Here is a 23082-nt window from a genome sequence, read left to right as displayed (position 1 = left end):
TCTAATCGTAACGGGAATTTACGATTCCCGTTAGCGCGCTTCCTCGCGATCGCGTCTCTCCGCGAACGATCGAACATTGTTAGAAAAGAAAAAAAAAAAAAAAAAACAAACTAGAAGTAAATACGGAAAACATATTCTATGCATGTTTTAGGTAAATTCTGAAATTATGAAGTGATATGATAACGTTTAAGTATAGTTAAATTTGTGTAAAAGCTTGAAATCGGTCAATCTAACCAACACGGGTAGGTTTAGTGTTAAATGTGACAAAGAGTCTTTCTTTTACAATTTCTAACAATGAATGATTATGGTGACTATACAGATTATTTATGTATGATTACATTGAGCATGAAGCTGTATATGTTAAATATTTATCATTTAACATGTATTATTCTGATGTAATAATCTGATAAAGGAGTTTGAGTACGTATAACTACATTTCTGCAAATATAGACCTGGTTCTAAAATACAGATTTATCAACCAATATTTCGCGATTAATACTTTTACAAATTTAGAAATGTAAATAAAATTGATACCTTCTTCGTATTTATTGAACATAATTGTAAATACTTTTAACTGACACGGTTAATTTGGACGAATAATGTCGGCCCGAAACAATGCAGAAGAAAATTGTGTTCAAGAACATATAAGGGAGATATAGATACATTGATATATAGTATGATGTAGGCAGAATATAGACAGATATGGGTGTTGAGATAAGAAGAAGGTTATATACATTTTTCAAAATAAAATTACATTTTTCGATGCATTGATTGATGTAGTTCCTTATAAAGAAATATTTGTCCTACTACTTTCTTTTAAGCAGATATAAATATTTTAGAGACATATGTTAACGAGTACCTGTATCAACATTTCGGTTAATGTTGTAGTCCAACGCTACTGCTTATTTAATAGCGTATATTCAGTAAATCGTAAATCTACGAAATAATAGTTATTAGTTTCTTTTGACTTTTACTTTCTTTAACGTACTTCAAAGTCATATACATCGTCGAGGTCGCCATTCTTAATAATTACATTTAGTGAATTACTTACAATTACATGTTCCTTTTCGTTTAATAAGACAAATTACAAAGAATGCGAGAAAGAAGGAAGAGAAAAAGAAGCCCATTTGTGTGAATGTATATGTTTCTATATCATATAATTTTACTAATATAAATTTAGTTCCAATTCAAGTTTTGCACTGATTAGTCGCGTATCTACCGGCTTTGGTAGGTACTCGCACTGATAAATATTCGCTGATATACAGAATGGGATACATAAATCTGAGCACCTAAATAACTTCGTTATTAATATTATGAAAAAAAAACTACGCAGGTGTAGCGTAATAATTAATCAAATTATTACAAAGTGTCGATCTCAAAACAGGAGATAGAGCTCTTTATTTCCACACACTTATTCAATGATTAATAATATCATGTATCGTGTATGTATCGATGTATTATGTTTGGAGTGACTGGATATTACCCTGGCGGTGAATCCTGATGAGCAGCTATGATTAACTATCTTATCGGAGTCAAATTTACCCTGTGACACAGGGCAAGGTTATACTATTTGGTAGATAATATGTTTTCGAGAAGACATTTTTTAAATATTATTTTAAGGTCATCATCATTTATTTGTGCGACAATATACTTGTTTAATACATTCATCGATCCATCTCTATATTCCCAATAAACATTTAATTTAACAATTACTTAAACTCTAATTTGCCAAATTCAAAGTATAAAGTTCAAAGAGAACGTAAATACAAGAATAACATTACGCGTCTTTTCTTGTCTTCCATACATAGTAGAATCTTGATTATTGGAACTAATAATGATAAATGTGTTTGAATGATAGAAAACAGCTTTTTCTGTACATCAAACCAAATGCTACAAGGAAACAATTGAACGCTATATAAAACCATACGGGTTCCACAATTACTTATCGCTAAACCATATTATATTTCTTAACACATTTTTTAATACACTCGTTTTAATAGAAGCAATTCCACCGAGTTACTTTCATTTTGTGTTTCAAGCCACGTTAGCTCCTTTTTGAGAGCTTCGCACGAGAAGGCCCAGCTTCATCGTCTATAATAGTTATGTTCACTGGATTGTCTTTAAATTCTTGAAGAACTTCTTCGACACATTTCTTCTGGACTATATTATATTGGTTCTCAATAGAAAACCAGTTAAATACATCTATTTCTTCGCACTCTTTGCATCCAGGTAAATCTATCAGCATTCCAAGTACATCGTTTATGTCAGATTCCCATTTTTCTGTGACTTCTATACTCTGCACATTTCTCACCGTCAAAAGTCTGTCCCACGAGTTTGTCAGTATTGCATCTTCGACACTTAACCAAGCATCATGTACAATGCGGCAGCAATCCCACATGGATATTTCTTTATGGACGTCTATCAGTTCTTCCTCCGTGCCGCCAACAGTTATTGGCATCGATGTTTTCAGTAATTCAATTCGGTACTTTCGCTTGAAACATGATATTATACCACGATTCATTGGTTGACGGAGTGGTGATACGTTAACTGGAAGAGACATAACTGTAACGGAACGATCTAAACCGTGAAGGTCATCGAGATTGTGAAGTGACATAGCATTATCGAGTAACAACAAATGTTGCTCCGTGGGAGCGTTCTCCCGTTGTCTTGCTTTGACTAATTCTAAGAAAAGATTTTCGTACCAGTCTTTGAAAATGGTACTGTCCATGCAAGCATTTTCTTTTGATTTGTAGATAGTTGAGAAGGCTTCTGTATCGTAATTGTATAAAGCATGAACATCCGGTTCGGTACCGATTAGCAGTACCGGCAACTTGCGACATCCGGTAGCATTTGCACAAAAAACTGCAGTAACGTAATCTTCGCACATTTCCAGGTTTTCTGTCGATTTCGCATGGTCCATAATACAAGTTCTTTCTGGTACTATTTTCCACATTATTGTTGTGTAAACGACATTGTAAACGTTCTTCAATGCGATCTGACGTTCATGCAGTAATCTGTTAAAGTCAACTGCAAAGGCTTCCGCTGCAGCGCTTTCAGTATCGAATGGAACAGCTTCTCTGATATCCGCATTAGTAATATTGAAACGTTCTTTAAAGCCTAGGAACCAAGGGCGACCGGCACTAAAACTAGGATATCCGTGTAATTTCATATTAATTTCTAGAGCTCTTCCCTGTAGGTCTGCTTCTGTGATTTGTACGTTTCTTTCCTTACATCGTAAATACCATTGGTGAATAACTCTATCTACATCAACTGTACGTCGTATTAAACGTTTTGTATCACGGCTAAGTTCCTTACTGCTTTCGAATTGTTTTTTAATCCTTTCGCTTTGTGCATATATACGCTTCAAGGTGGTGTGTGATATACCGTACTTTTCCATTGCAGATTGTCGAGATTCACATCTTTTTCTCATCTCAAGGATATCGTATTTTTCGGCAATTGTCAAATGTATCGATTTTCGTTTTGACGTCATTATTGCTTGAAACGTTTCGACTGTAAATACCGCACTGAAATGTTGAGACGAGATTTTATTTCGACAGTTGTTGTCGTCGACAATTTTGATAGGGGGAAATAAATACTATGTGTATTAAACATGTATATAGGTATATAGGTATATACGTATATACGTATATGAAATACACAATAGAGAATTATACAATATTCTGATGATAGAACGTTTGGATGATGTATGTACGTAATGTATAATCGAGGTTACGCTGTATATCAAAATAACAAATAGTATTCGACCGAGAGGTGACATTAAGCAGGTAGCACGAAAATAAGAATTTAATATGAGAGTATTATGAGAATAAGAACAATTTTAATGCAAAGAGTTTATAAATCAATGGTTTTCTCTAACTGAATTTATACTTCTGTCCATCCTATAAACGGTAAACTTTTTAAGAAGACTAAAAATTCATGGATTCTACGAATATTACAAACGTTCTTTTCATGGATTTATTCATCGACCATTTTTACGTAATTTTGAAATGGAAAAAATAATAACTTTAACTACGAAGATAAAAGACTTAAAAATGAATTGTAATGTTATCATCGTGCTTTATTGTTAATATCGATTAATTTGAACACAGAGTCTTTTTCTGTAGAAAATTCAACGTAGAACATATTTGTGAAATATGAATTCGTCGAACAAAGAGTTTCGTACTTTTCACATAAAATGATTACTACTAGTGTTAGTTTGACTCATTTTAGACGTTTTGGTCCATCTTCTTCTCGTGGACAGTTCTGTCCGAGCAGCCGAGCTAAACGGACGTGTGAAACTGCTTCGCCGAAAGTGCGGCAAGTGGCGAAAAGGAAGTTACGAACGTCAACGCTCATCGCCAAATGGTGGAAATCCGTGTCTTTTACTAAAAAGACTATTATCAAATCTAAAATGCAAAGTCACATTCCACTGATAAAAATAATTAGTAAAGACGAAACATACTACATAAACTAAACAACAAACATTTCAAAACCAAGCCAATCAATAAACGAAGAACAGGAATGCTCAGCTACAAACGAAGTTGAAATGGAACCAATAGAAAAGAATGAAGAGAATAAAACCAGTATCGAACTAACCTACCAGGATGAAAGCTGGAAGGTGGCAAGTTGTAACAAAGAACGAAAAATAACACCAAACACAAACGTTAGGAAAGATATCGAAGCAGAAAGACAACAATGGCTACAAGAAATCACACTCCGAAACTCCTTCAGCGCACTGCCAAAGAAGAAAGAAGCCGTTGTCAGCAGTATATGTACCACCGCGACACAAAATGACAACACAAATGTGGGAAGAGTACTTTCGACACTTAGGTGACAAGTATATTGCAGCTGGAGGCTATAACTCAAAGCACACACTATGGGGATCAAGAATCACCACGCCTCGAGGCAGAACCTTGGAAAAATACATTAGAAATAATAACCTCAATATACTATCCACAGGAAGACCGACATACTGGCCGACAGACCTGAGCAAAATTCCTGACCTACTCGATTTTGCAGTTACAAAGGGACTAAACGCAAATAAACCAAAAATAACACCCAGCCTTGAGCTTAGCTCCGATCATACACCCATAATAATTACATACAGAAACAAACCAATACTTTACAGCAGTACAGACACGCTATGCACCAAAACCACCAAATGGCACATGTTCAAATAAATAATAGAGAGCAAAATCAGCTGCAACATCCCACTGAAAACACCTGCACACATCGCTCAAGCAGTAACAACAGTCACAGAAACTATCCAAGAAGCAGCAAGGGCAACCACTATTCCTGAAGCAACCAACAGACAAACAAAAACAGTTCCACTAGACATCCTCGAAAAAATTAGAAAAGAAAGAAAAGCGAAAGCAAAATGGCAAAAACACAGAACAAAAGAAAACAAAGACACCTAAACAAACTCGCAAAAGAAATAAAAAACAAAATAAAAGAGCACAACAACAACGAGTTCACAAGGTTCATCGAGTTCACGTGCTGTGGATTTGGTGTTGTCATAGATTCTGTGTTATTCTGTTGCGTGTGGAAATTGTTGTGTATCCTGTTTCGAATCGGCGGAAGAGTTTGCTTTGTAGTTGTTTTCTGACTACACAGCCTTTGTAGCTGGCTGGGTGATTTCCACCGCAATTGTGACATTTTACGTCATTTATTTTTCCCGTGTGTGGGCAGTTAGGTGCTTTCCTGCGCATTTGACACACGCCGGGTTTCTGTTGCAGTAATTTTTTGTGTGTCCATATTGTTGACACCGCATGCATTGTGGTACATCTTTTCTCTAGCGCGGTGGTTCCACTGTTACTATTGTGTTTAGTATTTTTTTAATATCAAAAATTTCCTTGTTGTTGGTTCTGGGTTCCAGTTCTATTAACAATAGTAGTAATGGTTGCTTCGTATCGTACCTTGTCATATTGTTTATAGTTCTTGTTTGGTCAATTTTTGCTAATTCGTCACTTAGTTTTTTTGTGTTAGTTTTTGGATGCAGTCCTCTTATAACTACTTTGTAGCTCCTTTCCGTTATGAGATGGTACGTGTGGTATATAGCATTTTTTTCTTTTAATTCTTTTATCACTTTCCTATAAGTTTCTGGGGTGTTTGTTTGTATTTTTACTTGTTCTAGTTTTGTTTGTTTTATTATGTAGTTTTTCTTCCCGACTATATAATTTAGTCGATCTATAAACGGGTCTATTATCTGGGCCTCGACAAATATTGGTGGTGGTTTTGTTGTGTTCATTGATTTAGTTGTGTTTTTGGTTGCTGGGTCGTCGTTTATTTCTTCCGTAAGTAAACTGAAGGAGTTTCTTAGTGGTAATTCTTGCAGCCATCGCTGCTTTTCCGTATCTAAATTACCTGTTATTTTTCTTTTTTTGTTATAGCTGGCCGCCTTCCAGCTTTCATCCTGTTGGACTGTTTCGTTATTGGTATTATTCTCTTCGTTATCCGTTATCGGATGTTTGCTGGATGTTTGAAAATTTCTACGTTGACTGGAGGCATGCCCGACTTGGTTGCATTTGAAATATTTCAGTTGAGTTCTTTGGGCAAGTGGCATTCGTTCAGCTTGCCGGAAGTTTCTTGGCATTGCATTAGGTGTTGGGGTTGGTTTTCTAATGGTTGGGTTGGGATTATAGGTCGTTGGTCGTTGCTACTCGGAGAATCGTGGTCGTTCCATTGGTCTTGGTCGTCGACTTCGATCTTCCCTGAAGTATCGCTCGATGTCGGCGACTTTCTTTTCAGCTTCGAAGATATTGTATGGTGGATTGGCGAGTAATAATTGTCCTATTTCGGTTTTCAGGCCTCGAATGAAATCGGTTACGGAGTCTCTTAGTATTCTATCGTTCATTGTTCGTCCAGAAATTTCATCGGAATATTCGTTTGTCATACTATATTGTAACTTATTGAACGCTCTGCGGAACATGATGATATAGCTTTGAACATTTTCGTCGTAGCGCTGTGTTGTTTCGCGTAGCTGGTCTTGTATCTCCCTAACGGAGGCATGGGTGGCTACGTTTCGTCGTAGGGCATCGTACGGATGTCCGTATTCGCTGATCGGTATATTACGGATGGCCGTTGCGTCTTTACCCGTAATTTTCTCGATCTTGATCATTTTGAGTAAAAGTGGTTGTTCGCAACACATGGCTCGCATTTCACGTATTCGCATATGAACTCTTCTACTCCGATATCGTCTTCGCCATTTAACTGTAGAATACATGCTATCGCGTCTTTGGATCGTAAGCTCGGAGAAGCGAATTGCGGTAAACGGTCTTCATATGAGGGATAGTTGTCTGCCTCTGGTCGAATCGGGGCAGATGGTGGGGGAGTTCTGTCTCTCGCGGCAATAGATTCGTCCATGGTAATAAGGGAGCCTAATTCTGTAGTAGCGTCGTGTCCTAATTTTATTTTAGAGATATTTCTGCCTAGTAGTTCTATCTCTGCTGCACGTCTCGTGTTCTCACTGTCGGCTATCCGTTGTGTTTATTCTATACGTCGCGTAAGAAGTTCGATTTGCTTAGTGAAATTCTGGTTTTGTTTCTGCATCGCGTCGAGCATGGCACGAGTCGAATTATCCATGGCTCCGATTGCAGAAGTGGTATTAATAGTTTCATTTTGGTTTTGGTTTATCATATCGCTGCTCGCATTTCACCTGTGACATCGTCGCTGTACTTTACTTCTTCTACACGGCTAGAAAACTCAACTACTTCTTCTACGCCGCTAGAAAGGTCAACTTCTTCTACAAAGTCTAACGTCTAAGTCTAACGTCTAAGTCTAAGCTCGAAAAATCTAATTCACATCATCTATCTAAGTCGGTTCTCGGGATTACCGAACATTCACTGACATACTAAATTTAACTAAAAGAGCCTTGCTCTATTGTGCATATCTATTCTATGTTCGTGCGACAAGTTCTCATCTACGATTTATACCTACTCAACAGTGTAACTGAAGTGTTGGAAATAAAAACCTTATAACCCTGTGAATCACAGTGTTATACTAACTGAATCACCCCTATTATCTTAACGGTAATCAGGGGATCGATCAACTCGTGGTGTCGACTATTATAATCGTAACGGGAACTTACGACTCCCGTTGATGTCTCTCCTCGCGATTGCGTCTCCCCGCGATTGGTCGAAAATACCGAAAGATATCCTAAAATCGGATCGAATTCCTGTAACAAACTAATTGTATCATCGCTTAATAATATATGACGTGTTCATTATATAATATTAAATATTGTTAAATATACCAGTTTATATTAACCCTGTTAATTCAGTGTGCAACTCATTTGAACTACCTCTGTTATCTTAATCGAAACAGGGGAACGACTAATTCGTGGCGTCGATTATCAGAATCGTAGAGAGAATTTACGCCTGTCGCTAACGCGTTTTCCATGCGGCCGCGTCTCTCCGCGAACGGTCGTAACATATGTGTTCGTAATTTTTTTTTTATTTAGTTGTTTACATTCACAATTTGTCCAGTTTGGACATTTGGTAGAATTTTTTAGCCGTTTCTTGCGACGCACAACTTACTAACGACCAGTCAGGTGGCAAATGATCGGTTATTTATCGCGAGCCTTGAACGTTATTAGCGCCCAAGGTGGAGGATTATAATAAATGTAAAGAGCGAGGTTTAGTTCACCTTATTTATTCCACTCAATACTCTGATTACAACTGTCTTTAAGTTATTGAATTCCACTTACTACTCTGAATACACTGTCCGTAAGTTTACTGATTATCCTGTTAAATGTAATGTTCACTGACTGAATACTGCTACGTGTTGACTCTTAGGATACTGGTGCAAGAGTGAGTCCTGTCCATAAGTCTACGGATTATCTTGTTAAATATACTGTTCGTGGTCGGTGTGTCTCAAGTCTGTTCCTAACTCATTATTGGGTAAAGCCGTATGTTTGAGGATGGGCTGGCTGCCTTCGTGAAGGTTCGTGCGCGGGTGACCTTACACTCGGCGAAAACCCGCGTGTCCGGTTTTCCTGAGATGTAGCATAAAAATAAAGCAATTTCGTATTGTATGGGTTTTTTCCGGGAGGTCCTAAGGTACCTGGACTGTACAATAGGCCCACTGTTTATGATGGGTCCGCATTACGGTACCCTTGACGGTCGTCCTGCCCGAGGCTCGCGTCTAGTGGTCATACGGTCGCGGCAATTACCAGGCGACCACTCCAAATCTCGAACACTGTTTGATTATCATGTGGGTGGCTACCTTCAGCGGGATACCATCTTCGTGTTTGTTAGGTTGTGTCCTTTGTGAGGTCTGCTGGGGTTTTCCTTTCCAGTCTTCTATCCACGTTTAAGGTGTTGATCGTTTTCGCAGCTAGCCGGTTTGTGTGTGTTCCTATTCTCTCTTTGTAGTTTCCTGCGTATCTGCTAATTTTCTCTTTAACAGTTGGTATTCCCAGGTCTTTCCGTGTGTCCTCGTTTCAAACGTACCATGGGGCGTTTACTATTGTTCTAAGAATTTTATCTTGTACTGTCTCTATTTTGTTTATATGGCTCACTGCTGCCGCCCCCCCCCCCCAGTGGTATTCCATACGTCCAGATTGGTTTTATGATCGTTTTGTATATTTTTAATTTATTTTTTATGCTTAATTTGGATTTTCGACTTGTTAGGCAATGCATTTGTCTCCTTGTTGTCTGTATTTTTTATAGGTATTTGACTTGCCTTGTTTGCGGTATGTTCGCGCTGTTCAGTAGGATGTCTCTGCCTTCAGAGTATGTGTCCTTGATTTTTATTACGAAGGTTCTCTTGCTTAAGTAAGATTTTATTAATTGGTATATTTGCTCCGGGAATTGTTTCCTGATTGTTTGTAGAAGGCTTTCGTGGTTTATTTTGTCGAATGCTTTCTCTATGTCCATAGAGAGGGCTGTACAGTATTGCTTGTTTTCTAGTGCTAGTATTGTTTCGTTGACCATTCTGTGCATTTGCTCTATAATGTAGTGTTTGTTTCTGAATCCAAATTGGTGATCTGGTATTAATTATTCCTCTATTATTGGTTTTTTGCGGTCGTATATTATTTTCTCTAGTATTATAGAAAACACAGGAAGTAGTGATATTGGTCTGTAAGATGTAGTTTGGTGTGGGTCTTTGCCAGTTTCCATAGTTTAGGAAAGTATTGAATTCTTAGTACTGCATTGAATATTATTGTAGTTAGACATATCGCGTTTGGCGGAAGGTTTTTCAAGATTTTACCATTGATTAGGTCGATTCCTGATGCATTCTTATTTTTTGTTTTCTCGATTATGTTTCTAATTTCTTGTGCTGCTGTTTTAGGTATGGTGTAGTGATTGTCAGTTGAGGTACTAGTGGTTTGCGCATCCTCGTCCGTATGGCATTTGGGGTTGCTGTTGTTGATATTATGTGGTGTAAATGTGTTGTAAAGGTGGTTGGAAAATTCTTCAGCTAGCTCTTCGTTGCTTCTTGCCCATGTGTTGTCTGCTTTTCTGATTGCTGGGACTAGTTTTATTGGTTTCTTTATTTTTCTCGTGGCTTTCCATAGGAAGTAGTTGGAGTTCTCGTATGCAAAGAGTGACTCTATGAATTTTGTGAATTCGTTATTGTTGCGCTCTTTTATTTTTTTTTTTATTTCCTTCGCAAGTTTGTTTAGGTATTTTTTGTTTTCTCGTGCTCCATGTTTTTGCCATTTTGCATTAGCTTTTCTTTTTTCTCTAATTTTTTCGAGGATTTTTTCTAGTGGAATTATTTTTGTGTGTCTCTTGGTTGGTTCATGTATAGTGGTTGCCCATGCTGCTTCTTAAATAGCTTCTGTCAGTGCTGTTACTGCCTGTTCGATGTGTTCGGGTGTTTTCAATTGTATGTTGCAGTTGGTTTTGCTCTCGATTATTTCTTTAAAAGTTTGCCATTTGGTGGTTTTGGTGCATAGCGTGTCTGTACTGCTGTAAAGTATTGGTTTGTTTCTGTATGTAATTATTATGGGTGTATGATCGGAGCTAAGCTCAAGGCTGGGTGTTATTTTTGGTTTATTTGCGTTTAGTCCCTTTGTAACTGCAAAATCGAGTAGGTCAGGAATTTTGCTCAGGTCTGTCGGCCAGTATGTCGGTCTTCCTGTGGATAGTATATTGAGGTTATTATTTCTAATGTATTTTTCCAAGGTTCTGCCTCGAGGTGTGGTGATTCTTGATCCCCATAGTGTGTGCTTTGAGTTACAGTCTCCAGCTGCAATATACTTGTCACCTAAGTGTCGAAGGTACTCTTCCCACATTTGTGTTGTCATTTTGTGTCGCGGTGGTACATATACTGCTGACAACGGCTTCTTTCTTCTTTGGCAGTGCGCTGAAGGAGTTTCGGAGTGTGGTTTCTTGTAGCCATTGTTGTCTTTCTGCTTCGATATCTTTCCTAACGTTTGTGTTTGGTGTTATTTTTCGTTCTTTGTTACAACTTGCCACCTTCCAGCTTTCATCCTGGTAGGTTAGTTCGATACTGGTTTTATTCTCTTCATTCTTCTCTATTGGTTCCATTTCAACTTCATTTGTAGCTGAGCATTCCTGTTCTTCGTTTATTGATTGGCTTGGTTTTGAAATGTTTGTTGTTTTGTTTATGTAGTATGTTTCGTCTTTACTAATTATTTTTATCAGTGGAATGTGACTTTGCATTTTAGATTTGATAATAGTCTTTTTAGTAAAAGACACGGATTTCGACCATTTGGCGATGAGCGTTGACGTTCGTAACTTCCTTTTCGCCACTTGCCGCACTTTCGGCGAAGCAGTTTTACACGTCCGTTTAGCTCGGCTGCTCGGACAGAACTGTCCATGAGAAGAAGATGGCCCAAAACGTCTAAAATGAGTCAAACTAACACTAGTAGTAATCATTTTATGTGAAAAGTACGAAACTCTTTGTTCGACGAATTCATATTTCACAAATATGTTCTACGTTGAATTTTCTACAGAAAAAGACTCTGTATTCAAATTAATCGATATTAACAATAAAGCACGATGACAAAATTACAATTCATTTTTAAGTCTTTTATCTTCGTAGTTAAAGTTATTATTTTTTCCTTTTCAAAATTACGTAAAAATGGTCGATGAATAAATCCATGAAAAGAACGTTTGTAATATTCGTAGAATCCATGAATTTTTAGTCTTCTTAAAAAGTTTACCGTTTATAGGATGGACAGAAGTATAAATTCAGTTAGAGAAAACCATTGATTTATAAACTGTTTGCATTAAAATTGTTCTTATTCTCATAATACTCTCATACTAAATTCTTATTTTCGTGCTGCCTGCTTAATATCACCTCTCGGTCGAATACTATTTGTCATTTTGATATACAGCGTAACCTTGATTATATATTACGTACATACATCATCCGAACGTCCTGTCATCAGAATATTGTACAATTCTCTATTGTGTATTTCATATAAGTATGTACGTATATACCTATATACCTATTTACATGTTTAATACACATAGTATTTATTTCTCCCTATCAAAATTGTCGACGACAACAACTGTCGAAATAAAAACTCGTCTCAACATTCCAGTGCGGTATTTACAGTCGAAACGTTTCAAACAATAATGACGTCAAAACGAACTCCGGTACATTTGACAATTGCCAAAAATACGATATCCTTGATATGAGAAAAAAATGTGAATCTAGACAATCCGCAATGGAAAAGTACGGTATTTCACAAACCACCTTGTTCCGTATATACGCACAAAGCGAAAGGATTAAAAAACAATTCGGAAGCAGTATGGAAGTTAGCAGTTACGAAAAACGTTTAACACGACGTACAGTTGATGTAGATAGAATTGTTCACCAATAGTACTTACGATTTAAGGAAAGAAACGAACAAATGACAGGAGCAGACATACAGAGAAGAGCTCTAGAAATTAATATGAAGTTTCAGGGATCTCTTAGTTTTAGAGCCGGTCGCGCTTGGCTCCTAGGCTTTAAAGAACGTTTCAATATTACTAATGCGGATATCAGAGAAACTGTTCCATTCGACACTGAAAGCGCTGCAGCGGTAGCCTTTGCAGTTGACTTTAACAGATTATTGCATGAACGTCAGATCATATTGCGGAACGTTTACAATGTCGTTTACACAACAATAATGTGGAAAATAGTGCCAGAAAGAACTTGTATTATGGACCGTGCGAAATCGACAGGAAACCTGGAAATGTGCGAAGATTACGTTACTGCACCTTTTTGTGTAAATGCTACCGGATATCGCAAGTTGCCGGTACTACTAATCGGTACCGAACCGGATGTTCATGTTCTATACAATTACGATACAGAAGCTTTCTCAGCTATCTACAAATCAAAAGCCAATGCTTGCATGGACAGTGCCATTTTCAAAGAATGGTACAAAGAACTTTTCTTAGAATCAGTTAAAGAAAGACAACGGGAAAACGCTCGCAGGGAGCAATATTTGGTGTTACTAGATAACGCTATGTCACTTCACAATCTCGATGATCTTAATGACTTATATCGATTCGTTACAGTTATGTTTCTTCCAGTTAACGTATCACCACTCCGTCAACCAATGAATCGTGGTATAATATCATGTTTCAAGCGAAAGTACCGAATTGAATTACTGAAAACATCGATGCCAATAACTGTTGGCGGCACGGAGGAAGAACTGATAGACGTCTATAAAGAAATATCCATGTGGGATTGCTGCCGCATTGTACATGATGCTTGGTTAAGTGTCGAAGATGCAATACTGACAAACTCGTGGGACAGACTTTTGACGGTGAGAAATGTGCAGAGTATAGAAGTCACAGAAAAATGGGAATCTGACATAAACGATGTACTTGGAATGCTGATAGATTTACCTGGATGCAAAGAGTGCGAAGAAATAGATGTGTTTAACTGGTTTTCTATTGAGAACCAATATAATATAGTCCAGAAGAAATGTGTCGAAGAAGTTCTTCAAGAATTTAAAGACAATCCAGTGAACATAACTATTATAGACGATGAAGCTGGGCCTTCTCGTGCGAAGCTCTCAAAAAGGAGCTAACGTGGCTTGAAACACAAAATGAAAGTAACTCGGTGGAATTGCTTCTATTAAAACGAGTGTATTAAAAAATGTGTTAAGAAATATAATATGGTTTAGCGATAAGTAATTGTGGAACCCGTATGGTTTTATATAGCGTTCAATTGTTTCCTTGTAGCATTTGGTTTGATGTACAGAAAAAGCTGTTTTCTATCATTCAAACACATTTATCATTATTAGTTCCAATAATCAAGATTCTACTATGTATGGAAGACAAGAAAAGACGCGTAATGTTATTCTTGTATTTACGTTCTCTTTGAACTTTATACTTTGAATTTGGCAAATTAGAGTTTAAGTAATTGTTAAATTAAATGTTTATTGGGAATATAGAGATGGATCGATGAATGTATTAAACAAGTATATTGTCGCACAAATAAATGATGATGACCTTAAAATAATATTTAAAAAATGTCTTCTCGAAAACATATTATCTACCAAATAGTATAACCTTGCCCTGTGTCACAGGGTAAATTTGACTCCGATAAGATAGTTAATCATAGCTGCTCATCAGGAGCCACCGCCAGGGTAATATCCAGTCACTCCAAACATAATACATCGATACATACACGATACATGATATTATTAATCATTGAATAAGTGTGTGGAAATAAAGAGCTCTATCTCCTGTTTTGAGATCGACACTTTGTAATAATTTGATTAATTATTACGCTACACCTGCGTAGTTTTTTTCATAATATTAATAACGAAGTTATTTAGGTGCTCAGATTTATGTATACCGCGTATGGGCGGACGACCTGATGGCAAGCCGTCGCAGCATTCTGCTCCTGAGAAGGCTGCACAGAGTGACCGCCATCAGAATCATTAGGGGATACCGGACGGTGTCTCACGCGTCGGCGTCCACCCTAGCCGCGTCCCTCCCGTGGGAGCTGCGGGCGCTGGCGCTCAAAAAGAGATACTCCCGCCGGAGAGAATGGCACCCGGGAGAAGACCCCACCGAGCAGGCGGCTCCAAACGACACAGGAACCGCCGAGGAGGACACATGGAACCTGTGGCGATCCCAACTGATCAACGGGAGAAGCGAACACCGAGGCGCGGATGCGGTCCTACCAAACTGGGAGGCATGGAGGAGCCGCCACGGCCTCCCACTCACATTCAGGATGACACAAGTACTCACCGGACACGGTGTGTTCGGCGAGTTCCTGAAGAGAATAAGGCGAGAGACGACAGACATCTGCCACCACTGCGGAGAGGGCAGGGACATAGCGCAGCACACCCTGGAGCTCTGTCCGGCGTGGGTGCTGCCCCGCTACACCCTGCGGCACGCCATAGGAGAAACGTTGACCCCATCAGCGATTGTGGAAGCGATGTTGAGAGGGTCACAGGAATACGAGGCCGTCCGCCTCTTCTGCGAGCGAGTTATGCTCGCGAAGGAGAGAGCGGAAAGGGAGAGAAAGAAAAACTCTCACCCCTGCAGGATAAGACGATGGAGAAGGATGGCAGTCAGACGACCCAGAGCCGCCCCGCCACCACCCCAACGGACTACGACCAGAAGAAGTGACAGCACTAGGGGCAACGACCTCCCCCTAACGCCCACTTAATAGCCGGCTCGAACAAGAGAACGCGAGAAGGGGATGCAACTGAAGTTAATTCATAAGAGGTTCCTGGAGCACCACTGTCACGCGCATAAGATGGTCATCGTGGAGTTTTAGTCGGTAGGAGTCCGACACTACTCTGCTGTTACGCGATTATTGCAGCAGCGGAGTGTCCATGAGGATTTCACCACGTACAAAAAAAAAAAAAAAAAAAAAGATTTATGTATCCCATTCTGTATATCAGCGAATATTTATCAGTGCGAGTACCTACCAAAGCCGGTAGATACGCGATTAATCAGTGCAAAACTTGAATTGGAACTAAATTTATATTGGTAAAATTATATGATATAGAAACATATACATTCACGCAAATGGGCTTCTTTTTCTCTTCCTTCTTTCTCGCATTCTTTATAATTTGTCTTATTAAACGAAAAGGAACTTGTAATTGTAAGTAATTCACTAAATGTAATTATTAAGAATGGCGACCTCGACGATGTATATGACTTTGAAGTACGTTAAAGAAAGTAAAAGTCAAAAGAAACTAATAACTATTATTTCGTAGATTTACGATTTACTGAATATACGCTATTAAATAAGCAGTAACGTTGGACTACATCATTAAACGTAAATGTTGATACAAGTACTCGTTAACATATGTCTCTAAAATATTTATATCTGCTTAAAAGAAAGTAGTAGGGCTAATATTTCTTTATAAGGAACTACATCAATCAATGCATCGAAAGCAGCCACGGAATACCTAAACACGTGCATAATAAACGCTATCCGCTTCTCCACACCGATAAAGACGTCTATCAGCAAACATGAATATCCCCATTACATATTTAAAAAAATAGCAGAAAAACGTAGACTAAGAAGAGTATGGCAGACCCATAGAATACCGGATGACAAACGCAAACTAAACAACGCAATTAGAAAGCTACCCAAAACCATAAAAAATGACAAAAATGACTGTTTTCATAAATATCTCGCCAGTTTGTCCCCCACAGCCGACGCCAACTACTCACTATGGAAGGCTTCCAGGAAACTCACGCGCCCCCCACAAACCATCCCTCCAATTCGCCGTCCGCAAGGTGGAAGGGCGCGTAGCCCTATAGAAAAAGCCGAACTGTTTGCTAAATACTTGTCTAAAGTATTCAAACCTCATTCCTCCAAAGCTGCCGCGGACATTACTGAATACCTGCACACCCCCTTCCAAATGTCCCCTCCTATTGAACCCTTCACTTCTGCAGAGATTATAGAAACAATCAGTCGCCTAGATCCCGAGAAAGCAGCAGGGCACGACCTAATAGGCAGTAAAGCAATCAAGGAACTTCCCATAAAAGGGATTCCACTCATCACGTCGATCTTTAACGCTATTCTCCGCCTTCTACACTTTCCTAAGGCCTGGAAAATCTCACTGATTACCCTCATCCCTAATCCCGGAAAACTGATATATGAAACTAGCTCCTATCGCCCATTTAGTCTTTTTCCTACTGTTTTCGCACGTTCGCGAGGATACACGATCTCGAAGAAGCGCGCCAACAGGAGTCGCAAATTCCCGTTACGATTTGCTAATCGACACCGCGAATCGTTCGATCCCTTATTTCTTTTGGGATAATAAGGGTAGTTAAGTTGAAGATAACGCTGCTACTAACAGGATATCATGTGTTTTCACAATCCAACAACTTCGGTGTAACACAAAATGAATGTAACACTGTATAGTAAGTATAAATCACCGTATATTCTAACAACTTGTAAAGAAGATAGTTACGCTGGTGCGTGTGTATAAGATGAGTGAGTGACTGATCTTCGGGTGTAAACCCGGTCGAAGGATGTTCGAAGGATAGAAAATCAGTGATGTTCGGAGATGATGCTGTGGCGGAGGAAAGCTTAGGATGGGCGTGTCTAGCGCACGGGACCATCGGATTTGTTGGTGGCGATTTTGGCTAAGAGAGTGAGGGAAATAGGCTTCGTTGTTAATTGGTTAAACGAAAGTTAGTGGACTAGGAAGGTTCTTAGCCGCCCTCGATAGAAAGTGGTTAGTAGGAGGAAAGTTGCATCGTACGTTAGAAACACTAACTTTCCTTTGTCAAGCCGTAGTAGACAATGGTCCTTAGAAATGAATCGGAAAACAGATGTTTGTTCGGTTTGAAGGACCTCGACTAGGAAATTCCGGAGATTTATGGAGGGTACTTGAGGATATTGAGGGTACGCAGTAAGTATCGGAAGACATCTGGTTGCCATCTTGCCCGGCGTGTGTGGCTTGGTCTAGAGTGTTACGCGACGTAACACCTACCCTGTCTGAAGTATTCGAGAAGATGCTCACGAATCGACTCCTTCCACTCCTAGAGGACTTGAAAACCACCACACAATAATTCCTAGCAAGGACTCAGTCCGATACCTGGGCATGACCCTGGACAGGAGACTAACGTGAAAGAAACACATCTCAGATAAAACGAAGCAACTAAAGGACAAACTAAAAAAACTCTATTGGCTCACGGGCCGACGCCCCAAACTAAACATACGGAATAAAATTACCCTCTACAAGACCGTAATAAAACCTGTCTGGACCTACGGAATCTAACTATGGGGAACAGCAAGTAACTCCAACATTGAAATACTTCAACGATTCCAATCGCAAACGCTAAGATCCTTAATTGATGCACCTTGGTATGTTACCAACGGAACAATATATCGCGTCCTCAAGATACCCACAGTCAAAGAGGAAATAGCAAAATGTAGCGACAGATATAGCAAAAGTGTCAACAAACACCGAAACTCCCTAATAACTGGACTACTTGATACGACGGAACAGATCCGCAGGCTGAAGAGACACTACCCGCTAGACCTAAACGCTAGTGTTTGTTCGACCAATCGCGGGGAGACGTAATCGCGAGGAGAGACGTCAACGGGGGTCGTAAATCCCCGTTACGATTATAACAATCGACACCACGAATTGGTCGATCCCCTGATTTCCGTTGAGATAATAAGGGGTGATTGAGTTGGTATAACACTGGGATTCACAGTATTATAAAGTATCTATTTCCAACACTTAGTTACACTGACATAGAGAAATAAATAGTTAACAACTTGTCGCACGAAGATGCGATAGATATGTACGCTAGAGCAGGGCTCTTATAATGGAAATTAGTGTGTCAATGGACTCAGCACTATGATATGTTTAGGAGAGAAGATGTATGTTCTACCACCGAGAACCGACAAAAGATGTGCGTGAAGTATGCGACTCTCGCGATATGTTTAGTCTGCCGCGTTAGGCGTTAGTTGGTAGACTGTTTGTCGCTCTTTTGTTTAATACGGAAGAAAAGTTCGGTGTGGGTGTGCCCCTGTGCCTAAAGAACGCGGATTCGTTGTTCCCACTTTCGTTAGGAAAAGTTAGGGTAACGAACCGCGGTGTCGATTGGGCATGACCTGCACTACTGCTCGAAGGGATGAGTAGGGAGTCTTCTACCATCGTGGTGCGTAAATGACTGTGTGTGTGAGAAAAACCTAGCCTGTTTTATTACAGGGCTATTCGGATTTTCCTAATGGGTGCATACCCGCTTTCTCCGTGTTTTAAAGGCGACTAATACACCCAAGGACACCTCTAAAACCGACTGTGTTTCGAGCATATTTTTAGGCTTTAGCAATTCTTCAAGACAATCGGATTGAAGACATATGGCGAAACAATGCAGGGAAGTGAAAGTTATGGTGGGTCCTTAGGTTTATTGAGGGTCGAAGTGCCGTTACGCAGGTCGGTTGTTGTCCGGTCGCGCGGGCTGGCGTGCAGATGTTTTAGGCGTCGTAACAGCTAGATTCATTTAGTTATCTAAATTAAGCATATTCACTTACTTATAATACTTACTTATAAATTATACTTATCTATAATAAGTATTAACTTATTATAAATAATCAGCCATGTCACTGCGCCACGCTAGAAAAATTACTGAAAATTCTCAACGCGAGAATTGGTTGTAATTTCAACAAATAAAAAAAAAAAAATTCGTGCATAGCTAATCAAGTCTTTGTCCATTTCTTCCACATAAAATACGTTAGACATTGTAATTTTTATCCTCATCTTGTTTATTACACAATCTCCTATTTTTACATTTATCGGGGTTTTTTTTAATTTTCGTACACAACAAAATAAAAAAATTCACTCCCGGTTACATGTAGTTCCCTAACCATAAATCTCAGCAACCACGAACTTTTGCTACCATGTTGAGAATTGTGGATGTTAATCACAGAAATAAAAGTAAAGGACACTTAGATTACACTTAGAATTTATATCAAAATAGTTTCAGATTTATTTAATATGTGATTTACAGGATCTTCGTCGATTATACATTTACACGCGTCTCAGCACTCTCTTTGTCTCGTCATCTTCTATACCACACTACTAACGGAACAATTGCATTCATCTATTTTACGAGATGCTGTGCACTCACGTACTTCCACACATTCCTACTCATATACGTGTGTCACTACTACGCGGCTAATCTAGTCTAGTACATAAAATTACACATATCTCGATAGTTAGATACCTTGGGGTATAGATGGATTGCAGCCGAAGGTTCGGAACTCACTTGAAGAAGATGTGGGTAGATCGATGCCCTAATGGGAGCACTAAGATTGTTGCGCTCAATGTCAACGGTCCGACCGGCTCCGAGAGGAGACTCTATTATGGGATCTGGGATTCGGTGGTGCTTTATGCGGTGCCGGTATGGGCCAAAGCTGTAGAGGTAAAAAAGAATAGGAACATCTTGAAGGGGGTCAGCGAAATGCATCCACTGCCAAGGGGACCACCCTGCCAACTACAAAGGCTGCCCAGCATATAAAACACTATACACGGACAGGTACCCTAAGCTCAGAGCAAAAGAGGTATCCAACCAAACACCCAGCCCGCCGAAATTCACGACTACCCCAACCCCCTCAACCAACCAAACACCCAGTCCTACCAAATTCATCTCCACCTCAACCTCCTATGCCCAAGCAGTACAAGGCATCCAAAATAACCCGAACAGCCAAAGGAACCTTCCCCAAAACAGTGTCCCCAACCCACCAAACGCAGACAACTCCTCAAGGCTCGAAAAGCTAATAGAGAAACAATCGGAGCAAATAAATCACTTGCTATCGCTACTAACACTCATCGTGGAAAAATTAGCACGCCCCGACTCAAAATAAAACCAAGGCGCATAGCTCTCTGGAACGCCAACGGTCTAGCGCAACACAAACGTGAACTAGAACTCTTTCTAAAACACCAGCAAATCGACGTAATGCTCGTATCGGAAACCCACTTCACCGATAAGAGCTACCTGAAAATAAATGGTTACAAATTCTACCATACCCAACACCCCAGCGGAAAGGCCCACGGTGGCACCGGAATAATAATCAAAGCAAGTATTAAGCACTACGAACTCCCACCATTCCAGAAAGACTACCTCCAAGCAACAAACGTAGCAATAGAAGACTGTCATGGCTCAATCACCACCTCAGCAGTATACTGCCCTCCCAGACACTCCATCGCCAAAGAAGACTTTGATAACTTCCTGGACACCCTGGGCAACAGATTCATAGTTGGAGGAGACTATAACGCCAAGCACATCCAATGGGGCAGCAGACTGGTTACAGCAAGAGGCAAAAACCTCTTAAACAGCATAATAAACAACAACCTCAACTACCTCACCACATACGAACCCACATACTGGCCCACTGACACCAACAAAATACCCGACCTTCTCGACTTCTTCATAACTAAAAATATCCCATCAAGACACGTCCAGATCAACTCCTCGGCTGATCTCTCCTCTGATCATTCTCCCGTGATAGCAACAGTCAGTTCAACAATCATCGAGAGTACACCTAATGGCTCCATCCACAACCAACACACCAACTGGCAGCTCTTCAGAGAAGTCTTTACACACTCAACCTCAGCCTTCACCCCACTAAAAACAAAGGAAGAAATAGAAGCAGCCACGGAATACTTAAACACGAGCATAATAAACGCAATCCGCCTCTCCACACCGACAAAGCCAACTAACAGCAAACAAGAATATCCACAATACATACTAAAAAAAATAGCAGAAAAACGTAGACTAAGAAGAGTATGGCAGACCCACAGAACACCGGAGGACAAACGCAAACTTAACAACGCAACTAGAAAGCTATCCAGAACCTTAACAAACTATAAAAACGACTGCTTCCATAAATACCTCGCCAGCTTATCGCCCACAGCCGACGCCAACTACTCACTATGGAAGGCCTCCAGGAAACTCACACGCCCCCCACAAATAATCCCACCTATCCGCCGTCCGCAAGGTGGATGGGCGCGAAGCCCTATAGAAAAAGCCGACCTGTTTGCAAAACACTTGTCAAAAGTATTCAAACCCCATTCCCCCCAAGCCGCCGCGGACGTTACTGAATACCTACACACCCCCTTCCAAATGTCCCCTCCTATCGAACCCTTCTCCTCTGCTGAGACTATAGAAACAATCAGTCGCCTAAACCCCAAGAAAGCAGCAGGACACGACCTAATAGGCAATAGAGCAATCAAGGAACTTCCCACAAAAGGGATAGCACTCATCACATCGATTTTTAATGCTATCCTTCGCCTGGAACACTATCCTAAGGCTTGGAAAATCTCATTGATTACCCTCATCCCTAAACCCGGTAAACCGATACACGAAACCTGCCCCTATCGCCCAATCAGTCTTTTACCTACCCTGTCCAAACTATTCGAGAAGATGCTCACGAACCGACTCCTTCCAATCCTAGAGAACTTGAAAACACTCCCAGATCACCAATTCGGCTTCCGAAAACATCATTCTACAGTAGAGCAAATCCACCGCTTAACCCATACGATCAGCCAAACACTCGAAGAGAAAAAATATTGCTCAGCGGTTTTCCTAGACATCCAACAGGCATTCGACAAAGTATGAAGGGCTACTATACAAACTTAAAAAGATCCTACCCCACCCCTACTTCTCCATCCTAAAATCATACCTAACCAATAGACAATTCATGGTTAAATACCTAGACGCCACTTCTGCAACATTCCCAATAGAAGCCGGCATACCCCAAGGTAGTGTCCTCGGACCCCTACTGTACTCCATCTACACTGCCGACCTACCTATATCAAACGATATAACAATAGCGACATTTGCAGACGACACAGCGCTATTAGCTTCCCACGCAGACCCGGTAATAGCCTCATCCACTCTCCAGCGAAGTCTCGACTCCATGGAAAAGTGGTTTCACAATTGGGGCTTCAAAGTCAACGAAAAGAAATCCTCACATGTAACCTTCACGCTCCGAAAACAAACCTGCCCCCAGGTCACCATCAACAATGCAACAGTTCCTAGCAGGGACACAGTCCGATACCTGGGCATGACCCTGGACAGGAGACTAACGTGGAAGACACACATCTCAGATAAAAGGAAGCAACTAAAGGACAAACTAAAAAAACTCTATTGGCTCACGGGCCGACGCTCCAAACTAAAT

At 40.0% G+C, this 23082-nt stretch overlaps 5 protein-coding genes across 5 annotated transcripts in view; 4 read left to right on the top strand and 1 right to left on the bottom strand.

Moving 5' to 3' along the window:
• The window catches only part of LOC126866978 (uncharacterized), a 162925-nt gene extending 147117 nt beyond the window's left edge, over window positions 1-15808 (top strand). The window contains exon 2 of the mRNA XM_050621044.1: window positions 15651-15808. The gene's annotated coding sequence lies outside the window, so the exon portion shown is untranslated. The remainder of the gene's footprint in view (window positions 1-15650) is intronic.
• The window catches only part of LOC126866944 (uncharacterized), a 169042-nt gene that overhangs the window by 48802 nt on the left and 97158 nt on the right, over window positions 1-23082 (top strand). The window lies entirely within an intron of this gene.
• Window positions 2045-3490, bottom strand: LOC126866783 (jerky protein homolog-like). Its single transcript, XM_050620737.1, has one exon. The coding sequence runs from the start codon at window positions 3488-3490 to the stop codon at window positions 2045-2047; it is 1446 nt and encodes a 481-aa protein (XP_050476694.1).
• On the top strand, window positions 12830-13996 carry LOC126866782 (jerky protein homolog-like). The gene has a single exon (XM_050620736.1). The coding sequence runs from the start codon at window positions 12830-12832 to the stop codon at window positions 13994-13996; it is 1167 nt and encodes a 388-aa protein (XP_050476693.1).
• On the top strand, window positions 14791-15591 carry LOC126866781 (uncharacterized). The gene has a single exon (XM_050620735.1). The coding sequence runs from the start codon at window positions 14791-14793 to the stop codon at window positions 15589-15591; it is 801 nt and encodes a 266-aa protein (XP_050476692.1).

The sequence above is a fragment of the Bombus huntii genome, chromosome 6 (assembly GCF_024542735.1).
Source record: "Bombus huntii isolate Logan2020A chromosome 6, iyBomHunt1.1, whole genome shotgun sequence".
Classification (NCBI taxonomy): Eukaryota; Metazoa; Arthropoda; class Insecta; order Hymenoptera; family Apidae; genus Bombus; species Bombus huntii.
Note: the sequence above shows the minus strand (reverse complement) of the source record. Positions and strands in the feature narration are given on the sequence as shown.

Excerpts from the sequence above, each read along its gene's own strand:
- LOC126866783 (XM_050620737.1), bottom strand. The coding sequence starts at position 3,490 with ATGACGTCAAAACGAAAATCGATACATTTGACAATTGCCGAAAAATAC.
- LOC126866782 (XM_050620736.1), top strand. The coding sequence starts at position 12,830 with ATGACAGGAGCAGACATACAGAGAAGAGCTCTAGAAATTAATATGAAG.
- LOC126866781 (XM_050620735.1), top strand. The coding sequence starts at position 14,791 with ATGGCAAGCCGTCGCAGCATTCTGCTCCTGAGAAGGCTGCACAGAGTG.